General features: G+C 45.9%; 1 protein-coding gene across 6 annotated transcripts in view; it reads left to right on the top strand.

Moving 5' to 3' along the window:
• si:dkey-100n23.5 overlaps positions 1–20,083 on the top strand; it is a 73,335-nt gene extending 53,252 nt beyond the window's left edge. For 5 of the 6 annotated variants that reach the window (XM_061287601.1, XM_061287600.1, XM_061287603.1 and 2 more), the window contains 2 exons: positions 12,035–12,182; positions 17,464–20,083. In XM_061287601.1, the coding sequence (XP_061143585.1) occupies positions 12,035–12,182; positions 17,464–17,634 (319 nt within the window). In that variant the 3' untranslated portion in view covers positions 17,635–20,083. Of the gene's footprint in view, positions 1–12,034; positions 12,183–14,632; positions 14,995–17,463 lie in introns of those variants that run through there. The other variant, XM_061287604.1, reaches the window with a different exon arrangement.
• The last annotated feature ends 1,822 nt before the right edge of the window (positions 20,084–21,905 follow it).

Raw genomic sequence — 21,905 nt, 5'->3', positions numbered from 1 at the left:
CTACGCACTTTAGTAACTTCAGTGAGTATCACGCTTGTGCATGTCGATGAGCGCCACAGCTTTTGTTCAGAAACGCCCCATTTAAGAGTGTGTGCACACTTGATTGATAATATTCAGTTACCAGAGTTTTTCCACAAATGGTATCGTTACGACATTTTGCATTCATGCGTAAATGCCGCACTCGCACCGACTCAATCACCTTTTCCGTAAAGTATTTGTGTATAATTAACTGTTATGTTTTTTCTTGAGTCCAGTTTTGCAAATAATAAAAATACTGGAACCCTATTGGATATTAGGATGAATATAATGTCATAACAAAAGAACAGTGCAGTTGAATGTGCTCGTTGAGAGGATTTCAGTGAAGCATTTTATAGCCAGAGGCAGAACATTTCAACCTCCTATTTCTATTTTCTTTCTTTTTTTTATAATGGTCTTCTGCGCTTTTTGTAGTCCATTGGCTTGGGCCACTGGTGGCCTCTTTGCAACAAATGTCCATGTGTGATTTGACACTATTCCATTTTAACCTTAGAAAAACGTGTCTTCATTAGTGTCGAGGGTGAGCTGGAGGGACTTTATGATGAGAGGATACACAATGGACTGACTGACTGACTGACAGTTGCAGGGCACATAGACCATTCCCACTCACCAATGGACAATTTAGAGCCAATTATCCCAACGTGCCTGTTAGTGTGGGAAGCAGCTGGAGCAAGCTGAGCAGGGATTGAAACCCTCGAAACCGTGAGGCAGACTTGCTAACCACTAGCCCACATTGCCCTTAAAAATATGTCGAACAAATCTACTATTCTAATCGTCTTTCTATTTGAACTAACTTTCCAGCTATGCGAAAACAGCGTTTTTCCGGATGGGCTGGTTTGGGATTGTTGGCAGAGGTCAACTATGCGCCATTGTGTTTGTTATCTGTTCGCGGTCCCTCTTCTTTGACGAGTTCAGCGTGGGGTTACGCTCCTTTAATGTCAGGCTAGTCACTTATCAACGTTGTTGCATTTGAAATGCATGGCAGGTGAAGGTTTATTGTTCAGAACCATACTCTGGTGAGCTTGGACGGGCTTAAAAGCCTGCGCAGGAAAAGAAAACGCTTCTCCAATTTTCATCCCCCCCTCCTTATTTTTACCCAAAAGGCGAGGCACGAGGCAGGCGCTCTAGTTGCCTGTGAGCGATTGAGGTTACGCTCCTTTCCGCGGGGCTGCTCCGAGCCGACGGATTGGTCCTGGCGGCGGGGTCTTGAACTGCCTATGTGTCTGCATAACCTTGAGTTCACCCTGTCGCCGCAGGGACGCATCCGGCGCCTTTCTCGTTGTCCCTCGATGTTATTTTTTTCTTTTTTTTTACTTTGTGTGTGTTTGTGTGTGTGTCAGCCCACATGTGCTAGCAGGAGAGTTTTGTATGGGCTCCCTACAAGGCCTGAACCCCCCTTTCATCCCCACACCACCCCGCCGCTCTTTGGAGGAGATCTGATTTCCCTGCTCCAGGCGAGCAGAGAGAACAAGACAGCGCGTACGTGCGTCTGTGCTTTGCCGTGTGTGTGTGTGTGTGTGTGCGTGCTTTTCGCCTTGTGTGTGTGCGCACGCCGGGGCCAGGCAGACCTTCCCCATCTCCGCTCGCCGCTTTGAAAAACGAGGAAGGAAATCTCAGAGCAGCAGTTATTATTCATCCCTCAAAGAGAACGTGGCGGCGGCGGAGGAGGAGGGGAAGGATGGAGGGAGGAAGAAAGGAAGAGAGGAGGGAAGGTGGAGGAAGAGTGGTGGGGGGGGGGGGGGGTCGTGGCGGTCGGGAAATATTAACGCTTATCGCGCTGTATTTTGCATCCCAGGATGTGTTGGTTCTCGCTTTCCTCCCCGCTGCTCCCGCTTTCCGACGCTGTCTTCCTTCCGCCTCTCGGAATAACTTTTGCGGCTTGGCGTGCGTTTTATTTTACACGCTATAACGTCGTCGGTGAAACGAGCCGGCGTCTCAGAAACAGAAATGTTCTGATTTATCTTTGCTTCTATGTGTGTTTATTTCCGTTTGACTGTGTGGGATTGAACAATGACAAAAACGTGGACTGTCAAGTACCAAGTCCCTGCCGACAGAAGTTGGGTACACATCCAGATTTGTTTTTTTTTGTTGTTGTTATTTTAGACATCTTAATTTGTTTAACAACTAAGAAACTGCATCATGAGGAAAAACTAGTCCATTTTATTGGTCTAATAGTATGCAGTGTCTAGAAACGTTCAACGCGCACACAATTTAGCTATTTGTCTACCAATCTTTCTGAATGATCTTTTCTCTTGACACCAGCGTGGATTCAAAAGGCAGTATCACTGTTTTGCAAAATTTGTTGTCGTATGTCGTATGTCATGCCACTTTTGGTCTTCCTTCATCATTCCAATGGTGTAATAACGAAACAGGAAATCAGCCATTTTACTTTAAAGCGGCCATTTTGGGGCGGATTCTAGGCTTGTACTTTAGAAAATTGTTGAATTGATTTTGAATAAGATATTTCTTAAATTTGACGATGATATATTAAGTCAGAAGCTAGTTAATCAAGCTATATTAGCAGGGAGTTAACATCGGGCCTAGCCATATTTGAGGGTATGCGTGGCGAGTGATGTGTTTGTCATGACCTTGTGATTGGCTTGAACAGAGATGACGGTCATTTTATCAAAACGTGTAGTAGAGAGGGAGTTGTTGAACATTTTGAAGACCTTTACCAAGTAGTTCAACAACAAGGCCGTCTGATAGCAGGCGTGGCTTGTCTATAACGCTTCATTTCTAGTTTGATGCTGGTTGGTTAACTGGTCACGACTGAAAGATCGAGTTTGATTGAAAGATTGAAATTGTCATGGGCCATGCATTTCTCTCCAATTTTCGGACAATTTAAAAAACAAACAAAAACATTTGTGGATTAACACTGTCAACATATTATGACAATAATTCCCTTTTGTTGGCAGCCTTATAGAGTGTGTGTGCGTCCCCGGTAGCGGTCGGTGTGTAACCGGAGACGAGAGCCCTGTAGCCATTCGTCTCCCGTCGCACGGCGGCAACGCTCCGCTATTCATCCCCATTTAGCGAGACCGCGTTGGCCTGCAGGATTGAGCGAAGAGCACGCTGGGGACCAGGGGGGAAGCGAGTGCGTGTGTGTGTGTGTCTGTTGCCCGCGCTCAGTCTGGACGCACAAACACGCCTTGCAACATGCGGAAATGAATATATAAGGACGGCTTGGCGACACATGGCGATAATTAGTACGTCGCAAATGCACCATATATAGTGAAGGCAGTAAACACGCTATATGTATGCTCTATACTATGCATGCAGGCACAAGCAGGAAAGAGATCCTCTGTCACATGCTCGTGGCCACTTTATTTTTGTGTGAGATGCAAGCGCACCCCGCACACACCCGCACCGTCCGCTATATACCCCCCAACCCCCTACTACCACCACCACCACCTCCCCACCGCGCTTTCAGGCACGTCTTTAAATATTCATCACTCTGGCTGCTCTGAGAGTGCCGTAAACGCTGCCTCACACTCCGGGGAATCGCTAAAGCCCACTCTATCATCTGCTCTACCTTCCTCCCTCCCTCTCTCTCTCTCTCTTTTTTCGCTCTTTCGCTCGCACACATATTGTGGCACGACGCGCGCAAGGCTATACTCACGTGCACAAACAGTCAAACGCCCAGCCCGTGCCATCGACTGGACACACGATGGTGTCGCTAAATTAATCCTGAGAACTTATTCGGTGGGACCATTTGTGTTTGAGGAGCCAGCGGGTCCTCCTCAGCTTGCTCTTAAAGCCGCCATTTGAAGTCACATGTCTGACACCGTGGGTTAAGGAACCCCAATGCAAATCACCGTCAATTTGGGTCTAATGGGTTGGAACGAAATCCCTGGAAGGTACTTGGCGTACAGTAACGGCTTGTTCCGTCAGGCGGCCACCACCTTTCTTTTTTACCTTAGCGTCACACCCATTTCATGGTTCTGTCGCCCAGGGTCCGCTCAAGTGAGCACACTGCATAATGACTGAAGAATCCTGAATTTGGGTTTCAACCAAGGTCTACTGGGTTCGCAGTTGGCCCTTGTACCTACAGTCAGCTCCGACATAGAGCTTCCCGAGAGCAAACGTCGATGTTCGATTACAACCCGACTTACTGTTTATGGTCTTGAAATGTTTTCCATGGCAATATTGACCGTAATCATGACTTGACGACATCATGCCGATGGCGCATTCGGGCTTACGTGCAAATGCCGTAGGAATCGAAATCCGTCAGGGACAAAAAGCCATAAATAACCCGCCAAAATGGTGTTGAATTGTACCACGATCATCATTACCAAGTTTGAGTTTTCAAGGTCACTGTTCTACAGTCTTGAATTTCTTTCATGTTTTTCAAGAATGAAATAGGCCTTGATATTCATCTTGGTAGGAAAATTCTTGCAATTTTGCCACGGGGGATTATCATTACATAGGACACAACTGGTACTGGCCAGAAATGATGTCGCTTCGAGTCTATTTGTTTTCTTGCCTTTCTTTTCTACAGCGAATGAATGAACAAGAATGAAAACATGATCCATTATTCAAAATCTGTTTTAAAAAAGATCCTATTCCCAAACTGAAATTGCAGAATGGCATCGTGGTTTTGTTTTAATGTTCCACTTGTACACCTTGACCGTACCTCTTTTCACACCAAATTAAAGGAAAATTGGCGAATCGTTATTCTCCGAACCATTCCGAGCATTTTGGTGCAGTTCAGTAAATAGCCTTAGATGCGGTCATGTTTCAAGAGCGCTACGGAAATCCAGACAGGGTGTGCACGCACCCCAACCTCACCCAGGAGTCAAGCATGTGTTGAAACGGAAAAATTCCTTTCATTTAAAGCGTTTGAATTGTCTCTTAAAAGGAGCGTTGTGGCCAGCACTAGAGCCTTGTTTTGAACCGAATGATTCGTCTGGAGTGAAAGAGAAGGGAAAAAAAAAAGAGAAGCGAGTCAGCCGAGGAGAAGAGGAAGTGCAATCAGGGTCAGGATGACTGTTTTGGCCGCCTTCAGCTTTCCGGAAGGAGGCTCTCAGGCTAGCGGACTCTCATTGGCGGCTCAGCGGATGTGTGACGCCACAAAGACGTCGTCCTGTATCAGCTCGCCGTGGTACGATTTGTAACGGTAACGGGTCTGTATCTAGCAAGCAGGATGGCAGTAGCGTGTCAGACTAAACTACGAGAACCGCTAATATTTTGCGAGTTCTCCCGTTACATCATAGGTGTCAAAGCCACGGCCCGTCACGTCATTTTAGAAGACAAATTGTGCATCGGCAATATTGAAATTACAAATTATCTTCACTTTTAAATAATAGAGATACTGCTAGTAGTTTTTATTACCGTTCATCTTTTTAAAATATTTAAGCAGTTTTTACTAGTCTCAGAATTCAAAATGAGTTATCCATCAGTTTGTTGTGTAGCCTTTGACTTTCATAATGGAGGGAAGGAAACTACGATAAGGAGTTTGACACCCCTGCTTTACATAATGATGTATCGCTGTTGACTGCAATGCCTCTTTTTTCCAATTCTGGGAAAAAAATGAAAGAAAAAACACTAACGGCTTTTAATCAGCTCTGAGTCGAAATCCAGTGTTTTTATAACGCCATCGTTTTTGTTTTCTTCCTATCGCATCTCCGAGAAAAGTGACTATTCGGTCAAGCACTGCTGAAAAGTGCAAAGAATCAGTTCTATTGGTACTACAAAACCCAACAGACCCAGATTCAAATTCTGTTTTGAGAACCTCCTCCGGCAAGAATGAGGTCAGAAATGGGAAGCCTTTCTTGTAATGCGTACATTTCTGGTCGGAAGCGGGATGCCTTTGAGGTGTGCGTTTCTGGAAACGCTGAATAATATCAAGCAAATTGCACTGCTTGGTGGAAATGATGCATTAGATGCACCCACAACACGATAACAGGAAAGCTGAGTCTGACTGGCAGGGTGGAGAAGGATGGGATTTTGCAAGGAATCTGACATCACCAATGAAACGCTTCAATAAGTGCGACCAGACTATTGTTGCCGTCTTGTCGGCTCGGCTTCCCTTGACCAGTTGCGCGTTTAAAAGTCGTCTGACATGTAAAAGCCAAATGTGAGGCTCGCTATTATTATTTGGGTTATAATCTTCACCGTGTTGTCCCCAGAAAATTCTCTTTCAATACCTAAGAGTGGTCCAGATCTGTTGTTTTACTCTATAACCTGCAGAAAATAATGAAGCGCTCTTTCATGCATGTGGAAACGGGGCATTTGCAGCATCTGCAAAGCCGTGACTGGAAAGACAGTTGGTCTGACACAACGGGATATTGGAAGAGATAAACGCCCTGGACGGAATCTAATGGGCAGGCAAGACAAAGATGTCTGACACCTTCCGGCCAAGTGTGAGGTTCGCTGTGGACTAAAATTGTGTTTTTTGTTTGTTCTATTAGTCATAAGGGGTACAATTTAGACAAAAGCGGTTGAAATGTGTCTACTTCTTTACGACAAATTGTGTCACAAATGGATTGTCTCAGTTGTGGTGCATTCAGTCGATTGTCTTTTTGGCTCTATGATGTCATAGATGTTGGAATGCTGTGTGGACTGATATTCTTTGACAAAGCGGCACTGTGGGCGGGATTCCGCGCGGAATCTGATGGGCAGGCGAGGGGCCGACATGATCGATGAAGCGCTTCTTCAATAAGCGAGCCAGAGTGGCCTTCGAGACGCCGTCGATTTGACTTCCTGCGAGCCAGCGTGTGATTAAAAGGCGGCAATTGCTCTCAGACGAGTGACCTCCAGCACGTGTGGTGCCATCCTCATTGTTCGACACCTGCCAGCCGAGTGCGGCACACACTTTATACACACACACTTCATTTTATCTCCTTCTGGGCCTGTACGGCTTTTGAAAATGCAATTCAAACTTTGAATTTGCCATGAAAAATGGTCCTTTGTCAAAAGCTGTACTTTTCCCATTATCTTCTGGAGAGTTCTCTTTCAACCCATGTTTAATAGTTTTAAAAGTCGGTTTTTCATCAATCTTGCAAACTCTAACCCTTTGGTATCAGAAGTGGGGCAGCCAACCGTTATTTCTGGAAATGCAGGATAAAATGTACATCTTGGCGGAAACGTGCAGTGGGGATATTAGCATCGCTGAATAATGGTAATGACTGGAAAGATCGTTCGATCGGCATGGTGTCGTAGGATTTTGCACGAAATTTCATGGGCAGGCGAGAGACTGACATGATCGATGAGGCGTTTCTTGGGCAGCCTTGGAGGCACCGTAGCTTCATTTGACTTCCTGTGAGCCGGCAATGCGACGCAAAGGCAACAATCACTCTCAAGCAAGGGACACGCCATTCTCCTTGTCCGGCACGTACCAGCCAAGTGCGAGGCATGCTTGACTTCAACACACATCTTTTTATCTCCCTCTAGGCCTGTACAAAATTTGACAATCCGGGTACAGATTTGCTTTGTTCTGAAAATAGTTTTAAGAGTGGGTTGCCTCAGTCGTAAGCCGCACATTAATATTCTGTTCCAGGCAAAGCTTCAAAATGGTAGAGATTCAATTTTTTGGGCTGCCCTTGACCAGTTTTGAAAATCTACTAGATCTGGTTCAAATTTGATGTGATGGTATTAATGCATGAAAATTCATATCTGACGTTTATATTATTCAATCCACAAGAGAGGAGTAAAAAAAAAAGACGTCTTTACAACGTTTTTTCGCTGTCCACGAAAGGCCAATCTACGCCAAGCGGCTGTCCAATGAGTCAATGACGCCTTCAAAACTGATTTGTCACCAATGAAAGTACCCTGAGAATGTCACTCTTGGTGGCTAACTACTAATGCACGCTAATGCAAAGGGTTTATACAATATTGGTGAAAAACAAACAATTGGCATTTATTGTTGTACCATTGATCCAGCCTCCCGGCTGCTGAATAGTCGCCAGTCCGTGAACAAACTTGCCACGGTGGAAAAGAAATGCCTTAGCCGCTAGGTGTATTTTCAAAGGTTATTACACTGATGTACAATTTGAAACAATATAGTAGAATTAATTAAACTAACATTTGGCATGCTGATTCTAATATTAATCCATTATTTTCCAGCACCCCAAGCTTTTCTCTTTCCACTGATTAGCTGTAGTAAGTCTTGCCATCTTATTATTATTGGACTCTTTTGGAAACTTTTTTATGCCAAGGTGTGTACAGCTCCCAATTGGTAAAAAGAAAACATAGAATAAATTAAGAAGATGAGTTCTGGCTTTTCTCTTACCCTTGTAAACATGGGCATACATACCACCGTTGTAAATTGGATTTTTATGCTTTTTTTTTTTTGTGTTTTATTTACATACATAGACATTTAAATTACAGGGCTGAAAAACGAGTAAAACTGAGATCAGTTTTGGATTCCGCGGCCAATGAATACTGTGGTGCCGGCGTTCATTTGATTTCCCGTACTCCGCCATGCGATTAAAAAGCGTGGATGACTCTCAGGCGAGCGACCTCCGGCGCGTGCGACGCCGTCCTCGTTGGCCGTCACCTGCCAGCCAAGTGCGAGGCACGCTTGACTACACGCACGCACACACTTTGACACACATTTATGCACACATCAGCCTGGCCTGGCATCGCCTGCAGACACGCTTCCCACCACTGCCTCCCTCATTCATCTTTCATTAGCGCGGCGCTCGCGAGAGAAAGCGCCGCACACGCTCGCACTCTCACACATCCACGCGCCTCCCTCCCTCTATCGCGTTTCGCCCGTAATCTCCTAGTTTGTCTCGCTCGTGTCTCGCAATCTGTCTTTTTTGATATCACTCCTCCTTCGCTGCCTCCTTCTTCTTCCTGTCGCCTCGGCCTCGCTCGGTGCTTTCACCTCCCCCAGGGGCCTCTCAGCGCCATCTCTCTCTCTCTCTCGAGGGCCCTCGTTCCCCTTTCGCAGCCTTGCTCTTGCACATTCTCACCTCTCTTGTGTTCTTCCTCTTCCACCACCTACCCCCCCTCCCCACCTTGTCCCCCCCCCTTCTTCCTGTGCAGCGCCGTTTTCTGACACTCGTCTCTACAAACCCCCCGCCGCCGCCGCCGTCACCCGCCCCCGTCTCTCTCGCTCGCTCTCTCCCTCTATCTCGCTCGCCCGCTCTTTCTTCCTTTCATTTCGCTCTCCCTCTATGGAGGGGAAAGGCTCTTTGCCTCTAATTGCGGCGGTTCCGTTGCCATGGTGCATGTTGCTCGGCGCTGCGCTCGTTTGTGTGTGCGCGTACGCGTTCCTGCGCGTGTGTGTGCGTGCGTGTGTTTGTGTGTGTGCGTGTGTGTGTGTGGCAGGCAGATGATTGCTTGCTGCCAGCTCTCGTTTCCCGGACGCCGATCGCGTTTCTTTGCGGCAGCAGGAGGGGGGGAAAAAATGAGATGCCAGAAATAGCCGCCTCACACGCGCGCACACACACGCACACACACCCTAGTTTTGCTCTCACCGCTGTGGCGTTCAGAAAAGCGCGCACACAAATGCACATTCACCGCCTTTTCCTCTCCACCTGACATCCGCGACGCATGTGACCCTCTCACACGCACAGACCTATTTGTGTGTGTGTGTGTGTGTGTGTGTGTGCGTGTGTGCGTGCGTGCGTGTGTGTGCGCCTGTGTGTTTGTCCTGCAGAGGTTGTGCGGGGACTGCTGATTTATTTCACCTTTAATGGGAAGTGAAATGAATGTGAGCAGCAGCTGCGCCGCTCCTCTTGAGATACGGCGGTTAAGGCTAACCCAGAAAACACGCGGCGCCGCTGCTCCGCTCGCCGCCAGGCCGCCGCCACCGCTTTCATTAGCCGGCGCGCTAAGACCCTTAAGACTTGACACGGTCGCCCTCGGGTTGGCAGGTCGGATGCGGCTCGCTAGGCCGATTTTCAACCTGTTGCCAACACTGCGCTGGGTGGGAGGTATTCTTTCTTCTTCCCGTCACAACTTTTTCCAAAGGTATTTTGGAAGGTAAGTGGCGACAGATTAATAGAAAATAAACCTTCCAACCTTCTGCCGCAAAAGAGGATAAAAGGGGATTATAAGAAGATTTGCGAAGAAATCTACATAATCATCTCCAGCGCTTGTTCACCCGCAGTTCTGTCTGAGGCTTTTTTTGTGGTTCCAGTCAAAAACGAGAAACCTCAACAATGAACAAATACCAGGGGATAAAAGATGAGACTTGACTGGCCTGTACAGAGGCTGTTTTGTTTACTAGCTCATTGCGCACCATTCGTTTTAAACCGAGGACCCCCTGGATCGAAATGTCAAAAGTGGATACTCCTTGGTGCTATTTCTCGGACCTAATGCAGGCTCCAGTGAGATTAGGAAAATACTGTTAGCCCACTATACTGCAGTCCACCCTTCCTGCCCCCCCCCCCCCACACACAACTATTGTTCTTGATGGGTTTTTACAATATATTTAACGATGTGAAATTAGAGTCACAATCAGCAATGTATTTTTTTATTTTTTATTGAATGTCAGGAGATCAGCAATGTAAAACACAATGAGCTCACTCACAAAGGAGCTGCTGTCTGCCACAACTCGCACTCACACGTAGTCAGCTACATCACATGCCTCTCCACCAGGCCCCACTTTTTAATTCCATGAAAAAAAGTTGTCTAAATTCTGTATCTGACATTTTTAGACCCTGCTGTATCCTAACATTTGAAACAAATTGATAAAAAAGGATCTGCTAATGAATGTCTGGACTCGTAAAAACACATCTTTGGGAGTGAATGAGTTTTAAAATGGTCTCTCTGTATTGTGGATTTCCACTTTTTGCGAGTGGGGATGGATCATATCCCAAGCAATACATGGGACTTTACTATATTATGGTTACTGCTTGAGAACAAACAAATATGGAGGGAAAACTGTCACCGAAGAGGCGCCTCATTGGCTGATAATAGAATAAAATTGTTCTTTTATTACGGATGACCAAGCTGCAGGCAACATGCGAGTAGCCCAGGGATGGCTTTCCAAGTGGTGAGGTCAACCGCTGCGGCCGCTTATTTCCGCCCCGCTCGCACCAAAATCACCGTAAGCGTCGTACACATTGATTCCCTGGCTAATAGATCAATGAAAAAAACATTAGGGACACGCTAACCCTGCGTGGAGGACTAATACGGGGTTAATCCAGGGTCAATTGCTGGCCAGCATCCTTCGAATTTCTTCCCAGCGAGGCAAAGCCGCCTTGAACGGGTCGAATGGAAGAGCCAAATTGGCGATAGATGCACGGTGGCGGGGAAATGTGGACACAAGCAAACGTGGATAGGATGGCGAGGATTTGGACAGGATGAGCAGGAAACGGCGGCTCGGAGTCGCAACGGAGCGCTCCGCCACTTTTCCGCCTCTCTGCTTCTCGCCACCCTTGTAAAGTGCTGTGTGCTGTCGAAGCGGCAGCCAAGAATGTGTCAGCCCAGACGTCTCGCGCTGCCTAATGGGCTCTTAAACGCTGATATAAAGCTCGCCTCGCTCCTTTTCGCCCTCCCCCGTTTTCCTCCGGCTCGCCACCCCTCCCTCTCCCTTTTTTTTTGCCGCCCGCGACGCTTGCTCTCATTACCTCTCGTTTTCACCCTTCCTTCTCGCTCTGTCACTCACTTGTCGTCTTCCTCGCGCTTCCTTCCGGTTGATCTGTCAACCTCACGCTCGCTGCCTTTTCCCGTCCCCCCCCCCAACACACACACAGCCGGTTCTGTCTTCGTGGGCGCCATCCTTATCTTAACATTTCAGGATGGACGACTAGAAAAGACAAAAATAAACACACGCTAATGTTAGCCCACCCTGTTGCTGGGCTTTAGCGCTGGATTGTCTCTTGGTGTATTTTATTGGCATTGCTCATCCCTCATTGGCCAAGCACATTCTTCATTGTAACATTTGACGGCTAGACGTGACAAAAATAACACCAACGCTAATGGTAGCTTACGCTATTTGCACATTCAGTTCCTGGTCATTTGGTGAATCAATGTTGCCATAGTAACTATTATCCTACAACTTGATTTTAAAACTTAACATTGTCCCGCTGTGTTCCGCCAGGCTCCACAATGCCCTTTACCCACTCGATCCGTCATTCTCCCTCACTCTGTTGCACGTGCTATCGGCTCCACTTCATGGCTTGGCCAACGCCTTCGTCTTTGGTCTGGATCGGGACTGGCGGAGCCTACTGAGTCCCACTGGCATGCAGGTATGTGTCAGTTGCATCTTTTTTTGCTTGTTTTGTCGATCGGATTATCAAAATTGCGATTTATTGTGTCATGATCTGTTGTGGGTTTTTTTTGTACCGTTCACACTGCATGACAAAAATCAAATATTGTGTATGTTGGTAAAAAAAATCGGGATTGAGGTGCAGTGTAAACATTGTCTGAACGACCATTCTAAATGTGTTTTATTGTATGTTTAAAAAACATTTATTTGTTGTCTTTGTTTCGAATATGAAATTACTCTCGTTTTGGTGATGTATGGAAACATATGTCATTGGACGTAGTAGTTTAATTTCACCCAATTATTTTACTGTCACGCAGTGAGATTTTCCATGTCTGCTGCAAAATATCTATCCACCCCTGGAGACATACAGCTGCTATCCTGTCCTGTCATTGGTCGGGCAGATTTGTTGGTCGCAACGCTGGAAAACACTCAAACTAACACAAATGCTAGGTCAATGATGAGTCACTGTTACGCAGCAGACATCAGTGCAGGGAGCGTGGGTCCAGAGCGGGTGTGAATGTGACTGTAAATCGTTTCCTATCTCCGTGTGCTTTGTGATTGACTGGCGACAAGTCCAGTCCAGTTTTATTGACAATGGATGGATGGAAGCGTACGTTATAACATTGGCTTAGCCTGTTGCGCTTGACTCAGGATGCTTAAACTGTGACATCTCCACTTTGCTTAAAGAACGTACGTCTTCTCTTTACAAGAAAATAATGAAATATTCTATTTGGGGGGGGCATCAGATTTCCCCCGCCCCAAAATCGTATTTTCGTTAAAAGGTGTAGGCGACACTTCCAAAGCTGTATTATACTAGTAGTCGTCCACCGTGGCAAGTACAGAAAGCTAGACTATCACAAGTTTGCGCTGGTAAAAAAATAAAAATAAAATCCCTGGGCTCACTTTTTGCCACTTTTAGGCGACCGCGCTATGACGGAGGATGTTTGCACATTTGAACCGTCGTCGCCTGCACTTCAATAAACACCGCGATCAATACCGCTCCCCACTGATTTGTCTCAATCTAGCAACATTGACAGTATTTGCGGATATGAGCCAGCGCTGATATCGAACCACGAGAGGCGGGGGGATGAAGTTGTCTCTTGTCTTCGTTTCCGACGCACAAACACACGCGCGCGCTCGCACGCACGCACGCGCACTCTTTGTCATCCAGTCAGTATCGCCAGCCAGGCTGATAAGCGGCCATGAGCACAAACTGGAAGAGAAGAATGTGTGGTATGACCTTCAACGCAAATGTCAACGTTTCGGCGTGGCGAGCGGGGGCGCGAGGGAAAGAAGACAACACAAGTGAAATGGAATCGCGGCGCCTTCGTAAATCACGGAGAAAATGATGTTTGTGTCAGGGAACGAGGGTACGGAGATCGGCGACGGCGCGCCCGCCCGCCCGCCCGCCCGCACGCACGCGCCAGTGCCAGTCAGACAGGCTCCGTGTGCGTTCGTGACTAACAGCCGGTTGTTATTCATCTTGGCATGCGACTCCCAGCAGCCCCCCCCTCACATCAGGTGCGAGATTGGCGGTGGCGAGGGGGAGAGAAAGGGGGGGGGGGACGACAGGGAGGTGGTGACGGCGGGGGTGGGCGCTTGCGAGAGCGTCAAAACATTCCTTCCTCGGCGCAACGAATCTGCGCTTTCATCAGACACCTCATCGCCAGCTCCCTCCCCCCAACCCACTATCAGCCTTCGTAGCAGCCGCTGGCTCACTCTCTCTCTCTCTCTCTCTCTCTTTCTGCCTTCCTCGTTCTTGCTCTGCAGCCTATATTCGGCCTTCACGCGCCTTTCCAGGCAGCTTTGCATTCTTTCAAATTGGCAAACATTACACCTTCGCTTGACGTTCATTTAGTAAGCTAATTTAGTAGCTAGCTAATTAATCCGAGTACTGTGTATTGACTGGTGTTGGCAAATGTAAGGTATTCTTGCAGCAAAAAAAAAATATTGGGAATTTAAATCCCCTTGAGCTAGAAAGACATCGACAGGTGTACTGCCCAAGTTCCGGCAAACTGATCCAGAAGGGTTGGATAATATGGCCCGCTTGTACAACCGAGGTCTTGCGGTCACGTCTTCCAAAGGTGACCCATCATTGGTGAAGTAATTTGACTCGGCAACCCCACCTCATTTCTCCCTCAGGTTCTAATCAATGCAGATTTCATACGTTGCACGTGGTAAGCAATTGATATAATTCCAAGGTGGAAAGTATGCAAATGAAGAATATTTCTCTGGGGCTGTTGTTCTAACAGCAGATTGTACAACCATCACCTCCGCTTTTAACGACATTTGGCTGCAGGCGCTTCCGCTTTGTTTTTTGTCCACTCCAAGCAACGACTTGTTTTTTCATTTATGAGCAGCGTGAGACCCGATTGCAACAGCCTTTTGGGTCATTTGGCGGCCAACTAACGCCATTGGCAATCACTCCAGGGTTCGCCATCAGCCACAAGCCATCTTCTGAGCCCCGTCGTTGCCGTCCAAACGCAGGCCACGTGTTTGGACCATGACTATTCTCGGAAGGGAATAAAAGGCCTCCTTTGTCGTCTCTAATCACCAAGCAGCAATCTCGAAAAATGTTGCCGATGTGCGCAAGATCAGAGGGTTATTTGTAATTACCTCCTTATCTGATGGTCTAAATGTCAGCCTACCAATGTGATGTGTTCAAAGCAACAACCCGGACTGAACTCGAACCTTCTCAATGCTTTTTTTGTTCGTTTATTGCTTTCTTTAGCCCACACTTAAACTCCAAAGTAGCAATTTCTCCTACATACATTCATCTTCAGTTTAGATGGATGACATTGACAGGTGAACTGCTCCAGTAGTTCTGGCAAACTGCAGAAACTTGCTGACAAAAGTTCAGCTTTTCTCCTTCAACCATTGGTGTCATAGTTTAGTTAATGCACCGGTCATCGAAATGGGAACTGTTGCTCTGTTAAAACAAGTGCAGCTGAGGTGGTTCGGAGTTGTTAAGTGTGTTCAAATTCTTTGAGGCAACTCTGAAACATTAAATCAATAAACATCTTACAAAGCCATCTTATTGTCTAATTAGATATTGACTTTGTGCCAACTAGTATATAGCTCTATATATAATAACAAAACATTGAAATTTTGCCCCGTATGTAGTGGACGGTCCCCTTCAACTCTAAACGGACAAAATTAGGCGGATTTCACAGCAACGTTTTTTTTTTTTTTAATGGGTCCTGTTGCTTCACGTCTATTGATGAAAACGGATGGGTTTTTTTTTCACAACATTCTAGGGTGGTGGGAGCTACTGAGTGATTTAGGGATGGGGGTTGCGGCATATGAAATATGTCAGTTTCCACCAGAATCGTAAAAGGCTCACAGGCAATTTCTTTGGCGGAATAAAAACAAGAAGTCGTTTCAAGAGGGCTTGGCACCGCTTTCTCTGGCTCTAAGAATAGGACAGCATTCCAGGAGTCCCCTGAATAAATTGAAAGAACAAACAGAACAACGTCACGTCTCATACAGTAGTCAAGCAGTGAGTAGAATAGCGCCGAGCAAAGACCCGAATGTTAGCGGTGAAAGAAAATGTTTGTTAGCATCGATTGCTTCCATTTGTGGACGTACAGAACAATTTACAGGAAGACTGCATTGCGATGTACTGTTTTGTCATAAAGGCTCAAAAAATCGATGAGGCGGTATCATTTGTAACTTTATCTGCTTCAAAGGTGAATTTAAAATATTTAGAATATTCATTCTACTAACAAAATGAACCACTAAAGAAAACACAAACGCTTTAGCCTCTTTTACCACAATATAAAAAAAATGCATTGAAAAAAAAGAAAAGACCCGCTGTCAATGTTAATTTCACAGGCCCTGCCACTGAGTTCAGAACACATTTTCCATTTAGTCAGACAAATCAACGCTGATTGAAACGTAGCCTCCCATTAGCGGACTTTACAAATTGCGGCCATTAAGGAAAGTGCCTGACCCAAATTGTCTGTAAAGCCACAGTATGATATACTGTCCTTTCGTCAGACAATCCAGGATGGATGGACGGGCGGGCGGGCGGACGGACGGATGTTCTGACTAGAAAGAGCCAGGGAACTCTTCAGAATTCAATTTTCTTTCATCAGTGATGTGCTCCTTGATAGGTCCTGCTGTTTTGGTTAGCAGCAGCCTTGCAACAGGCTCACCAACGCTCAAACGTCTGTGTGTGAACAGTTGGGGTCATTATAGTTGCTACCCGTTTTCTGAAGGTAAAAAAGAGGCATCTGTTTTTAGGGAGGCTTTAGTGGATGACGCACCCAGCGACTAAGTGGCGCATGGCGTCTACAGTATTTGTGGCTCTTTGTGTCCAATGAAATCCCATTTACAAGGCTTTTTAGCCGGTGGGAAACTTAAAAAGAAACTTTATTCCATTATGGCATTTTTAAAGCAACTAAGATCGTTTAGGACAAATGAGGAATATTCAAGAGGATCTTTCCAAATTGTCAGATATCAAGAGCTCTTTTCACACCGCATTCCTGAAACGCACGTGTTCAAGGATAATAAGATCTGTCAGTGACAAATGCTTTTATAACAAAGGGGTGTGGACACTTTTTCTCAGGTGTTAAACATCATTCTTTGGTCACTGGCATTATTACACCGCATCGATCCTAGAAGTACAGGACAGAGAGTCAAGGAAAATCTGTCAAAATGTTGCCTTTGGGCCTTCTTCACTAAAATCCCAAATAGCCAAATATAGATTTACTAAAGATTAGCATATGCACAAACTGGCCGAAAAACTAGATCGCTCATTGCAAACAGATGTGACGGCTGATCGACTAGCTACGCAAAATTGTCAGAGATAAAACGTGCTGGCGGAGTTTGTGACTTTAAATCCAATGTCTGGAAGACGTGCTGAAATTGGCACGTACGGGGGCAGCAACACGACAAGACCACTCGTAAACATTTTTGAAATGTCACAAACAGAAAATAAACATGAGACATCGTCTATTGAGCAATGCAGTTTTTAGAGATTCAGAATGATCCAAGGGCTGACTTGGACAAAATCACAACGAAGACTCATGCCATTTGCTGTGCCTGTACTGTGGATTCTGCAGTATTAGACTCCACAGGCTCCCATTTGCTGTGGAAAATTGAGCTTTTCTTACTTCCTTTCTCCGGCGTGAATTTTCTTGGTGTACCATTTTGCTGTGGAAAAGCGGCCGCCTTAAGCCGGTAAAACGCGGCGTCAGACATGAAGATATCAATCCCCCCCCGATCTCAGGTGATTGTGAACTTTGTGTGTGTCTCAGCTCGCTCTACAGTCACGGCTGTGTGACAGGACCCGGATCGGCGAGTATCACGCCGGGACCGTGCAATACACCCAAGCCGACTTGGCCGACCTGAGCGACGACGAGGACGACGAAGACGCCAACACGCTCTTCCACGCGCCTAACATGACCCTGAAAGACCGAGGGCCCTGAGGGAGACAAAGGCGGCGAGGATCGGCGGCAGGAGGAGGAGCAGGAGGCTTCTTGACAAAGAGAAACGTGGTGGATTAAAAAGCGAGAGGGAGGCAAAGGAGGTAGGCAGAGAATGGAAGGCAAGATTGGAGGCAAAGTCAGGCAGATAGAAGCCGGAGATGAGCTGTCAGGTTCCATTATTAATCCCCATCCTTTACTATTTAATATCCTAAAGACGCGCGCGCGCACACATACTGAGCAGGGCCGCCTGCAATACCACAACCCCGGGACGAAAAAAAAAAAAAAAAAAAGCTCCTTGTGGTGTTAAAAAGGCTTCCTTCCGCTGCATCCCCCAGGTCTTAAAACATTCCTCATCACTGCCCCCAGGACTCCCTCAATCCGCACTTTTGGCACACCACCAAGATGGAGGGGAGAGGGAAAAAAAGAAGGGGGAGAAAAAAACGCTGAAAGGCAATCATAACAAGGTGCAATTACCTTTTCACCTCTCTGCAGGAGAGGTGCTGGAAAAGCAGGCCTTTTTAAAACGTTGCCGCCTGCCGCTCGCTGGCACGCGCGCATAATTCACGCATTCTGGAGCACGACGACTTCCTCGCTTATTTATACATGAGCCTGGTGCACAGTGGCAAATAAGCATCCACGTTTTCTGCCTTGGACAGTATTGGTTCCTTTTGCCTCAATAGGCACGCATGTCAAGGTTGTTGTTTTTTTGGTATTTTTTTCCAACTACTGAAAAAATGGTCACTGTCACTAAATTTCATTCCTCGTAAAAATGTTAGATTTTGCAATGTGCATTCATTTTAAAAAAAAAGCATTCATTTCAGTTATATCCCCAAAAATACGTTCTAACGTTGGCTAACGTTTCTATGAAGCTTATAATGTCGAAGAAGCCTCACATTGACACGGGATGTTGACATCAGCGTAATTCAAAGGTTAATAGCTCATTTAGCTTCCGTTTAGTGGGCTCTGCGAAATGCAACCTTTTTGACGACGATTGGCTGAAAACCAAACAGTCATTATTCAAAGTGTCAGCATACACAAATCAACATCCTGTCATTACATCATATTGTAGACATGTGGTTTTACCTTTGTGGCAAAACACGTGTTTTTTTTCCATCTGAAAATCTGAGAAAGTCCTTATTGTGTTTCTCTGCCCTTTAAATGTTCAGAAACCAGGTCACAGATCTGCTTTGTTCTTGAGCTCTCAAAGTGGTCAAAAATGGTGTTCATTCTATTTTGATCTTACATGTATGTTACATATTTATATTTCCCTTTTAGATCCAACATCATTTTAAAGACATTTAGCAGTTTTATGAATGGAAGCTGATTGTTTTGTCCATTTGTTTTTTTCATATGCAGTATCAGAAAGTACTGTTTTCGAAGCAGCCTTTAAAGACACTTTTGGCCACTACCCTCGAAGCTAATTTCATTCAGCAAAGTGAACTCAAATAGTTATACATATTGTGAGTAGAACCACAAATAGAAAGTCTCAAGACACCATGCCTAAAAACACACAAGAAGTCTGTCATTCTGATTTCAAGCAGTCATTTTTAGTTTAATTTCCAATTTCTCAATGGTCCTTAAAAAACAGCTTGTCCCAGATGTTTTCTTCAATTGCTTCTAAATTCGAACCACAAATACAAGACATTACGTTCTCGTCATGTGTGTCCATCATCAACTGGTGACAGGCCATACAATACGAAACTGTGAGCTCCCCGAGTTAAGAGGTCAAACAAACATCTCGTTTTTTTCTGAAATAAAGTCATAAAGCAAGTGCAACATTTGAAAAATGTGTTTTGCCCTTTGGGCAATGACGATAGATGTTTTATATTTGTTTTATATATGGCAAAATGCTACTTCTCTTTGTTATACTGTATTTATAAAAGCATTGTATGGTCAAATTTACATTCTATTTTTGTATGTGCCTGTGAAGAAGGTGGTCACTGTGCTGCTCAGCCTTATGAAAAAGAAACACCACCAAATTCTTGGGGATTTTTCCCTGTCCATACAAAACGGTAAATTATGGCACGTGGCGAGCGGTGCCTAGCAACAGCCTCTGCTAGTCCACTATCTCACGGCCTGTGTCGGTGCTAGCGAACTGTGATTGGCAGCCTAATCATTTAAATTCAGCTTCCATTTTGTTGTTGTTTTTTTAAAGGCAGCTGCCGGCGTCAAGTGACCGCTGTCACTCGCCTTTTCCTCACGAGTTGAACTAATGACCCGACACTTGACCCCTTTTCACCCCCTCGAGCTGTTGAACTTTCCCGCCGGGTGTCAGTGACACTGCCGCGCGACTGAGTTTGCAATTTGACGCAGTTTGGCCACCATCTAACTCCAATACACACACTGACTTGCATCCTTTTTTCTTTTTTTTTTCTTTTGGCACCATCGCTGGCTTGACTTGACTTGCCCTCGATCAAATAAATGAGCAGCTGAGATGTTTCATAACAAAGCTGAACCTCAGTGTTTATTCCATTCACACAGTGCTGTCTCTCAACAACATGGGCTTTGCAAAGTGTGCTGAAGTGGGTTTATGAGCCTAAATGCGATATATTAAACTAGTGATTCCCAATACAGGGTATTTATTACTAGTTGCATACGGGCTCCTTCTTGTGGTATACGAAAGATTCCCTAAATTAAGTCCATTAACACATGAACTAAAGTCAAACAAATTCTAATGAAGCTTTTAGCTATGCAAGCTTGTTTGACTACATTCGCGTTTACTCTTTACTGGTTTGTTTAAAAATTGGGGGCGGTACACATTAACATAGTTGTTGTTTGAGATATTTTTATTGTTGAAATTTTTAGTTTTTCTATATTCAAGCTAGAGTTCCAACTGTGCATAATGGTATCGTGTCTTACAGTAATATTAAATACATTTTGTAGGAGTGAGTACCGTATTTTCTGGAATATAAGGCGCACCGGACTATAAGGCGCACCTTCAATAAATGGCCCATTTTAAAACTTGAGAATATTGTAGGTTTTTAGATGCGCCTTATAGTCCGGAAAACACGGTAACTGCTTTCTTGCTTTCGATAGCTAGATGGCTAAGCTAGGCCAAATGACCCCCATTGCGTGCATGTGTATAGTGGGCTTACAGGCATGCAATGAAACTTTGCTGCTTGCCTATGACTTATATTATGGAGGGAAGATGTGAGTGCTGGTAACGACAATAAAAACATTTTAACTCAGCATTTCATACACTAAGCCATGGGTAGGCAACTCCGGTCCTCAAGGGCCTGCATGTTTTCTATATCTCCCTGTTGCAACATACCTGATTCAAATGGTCAGATAATTGGCAAGGTTTGCAGAAGCTGGATAATATGTTCTCTTTAATATACGCCGGCTGAGTCGTCCTCTTAGGACAAATAAATGCCTGTCTGAAACATTCAATTGGTAGTAGTAACTGTAATTATCTCAGTTCGTAGAGACTTTTGTTCACATGCAGAGTTAACAACTGAGTCTTCATTTGAACTCCATTGCTTACCAAAACAGCAGCACCTACTGAAATAGTAGATACAGAAGCGTAATGGTCTTGAATCATGACGATTAATGACGGGTGGCGCACTGTTGGGCCCGTTCTTGTCTGCACATTGGCTGAACTCGATTTTGATAAAAGAAAACTGCACACCACGTTCTGCAGAAATCCGGACTTTTTCATTCGCACCACCGGCTTGAAAAAGAAAGGACGGCATATAGACGCTGCAACATTACACGGCTTGCGCTACTGGGGCCGAGGAAATAAGCGAATCTCCCCGTCATGCGGGAAGAATTATTATTTGCCCCCCCCTCGAATCGTGCCATGCTTCGTAATTGGATACAATTTAACAGCCGCGGCCCACGGGCATGTCGGCAGGCGCGCGGCCTACTATTAGCTCGCCTCGCCTCGTCGCCCTATCATTTGTCACATCTGTGTTTGTGTGCTTCCGCGTGTGTGTGTGTGCTTGTGTGTGTGTGTGTGTGTGTGGGCCACGCGCCTGACACCAGAAACCCGACCCATTGTTGGAGTCCGGCCATGACGCACAGAGAAGGGAGGCGGTGAGGACGGGGGTGGGGGGTAGGCAGAACAGCGGCAACAGCACACTCGAAAACAAAAAAAGGCGGAGCGTTGTCACCTCGGCACGGGCCCCACGGCTGCTCAGCGCTCCTCCGCCCGCCGGGAGCGCCCGCCGCCTGTTGTTTATTACAGTACAGCCATCAAACAGCCTCCTCCCTGGATGCTTTCGCTTAGTAGCCAGATCACAGCCCGCACACAACCGCCGCTTCAAAGCGCA

This window comes from Syngnathus typhle, linkage group LG9 (genome assembly GCF_033458585.1).
Source record: "Syngnathus typhle isolate RoL2023-S1 ecotype Sweden linkage group LG9, RoL_Styp_1.0, whole genome shotgun sequence".
Taxonomy (NCBI): domain Eukaryota; kingdom Metazoa; phylum Chordata; class Actinopteri; order Syngnathiformes; family Syngnathidae; genus Syngnathus; species Syngnathus typhle.
The sequence above is the reverse complement of the archived record's forward strand: the minus strand, read 5'-3'. Positions and strand labels throughout refer to the sequence as shown.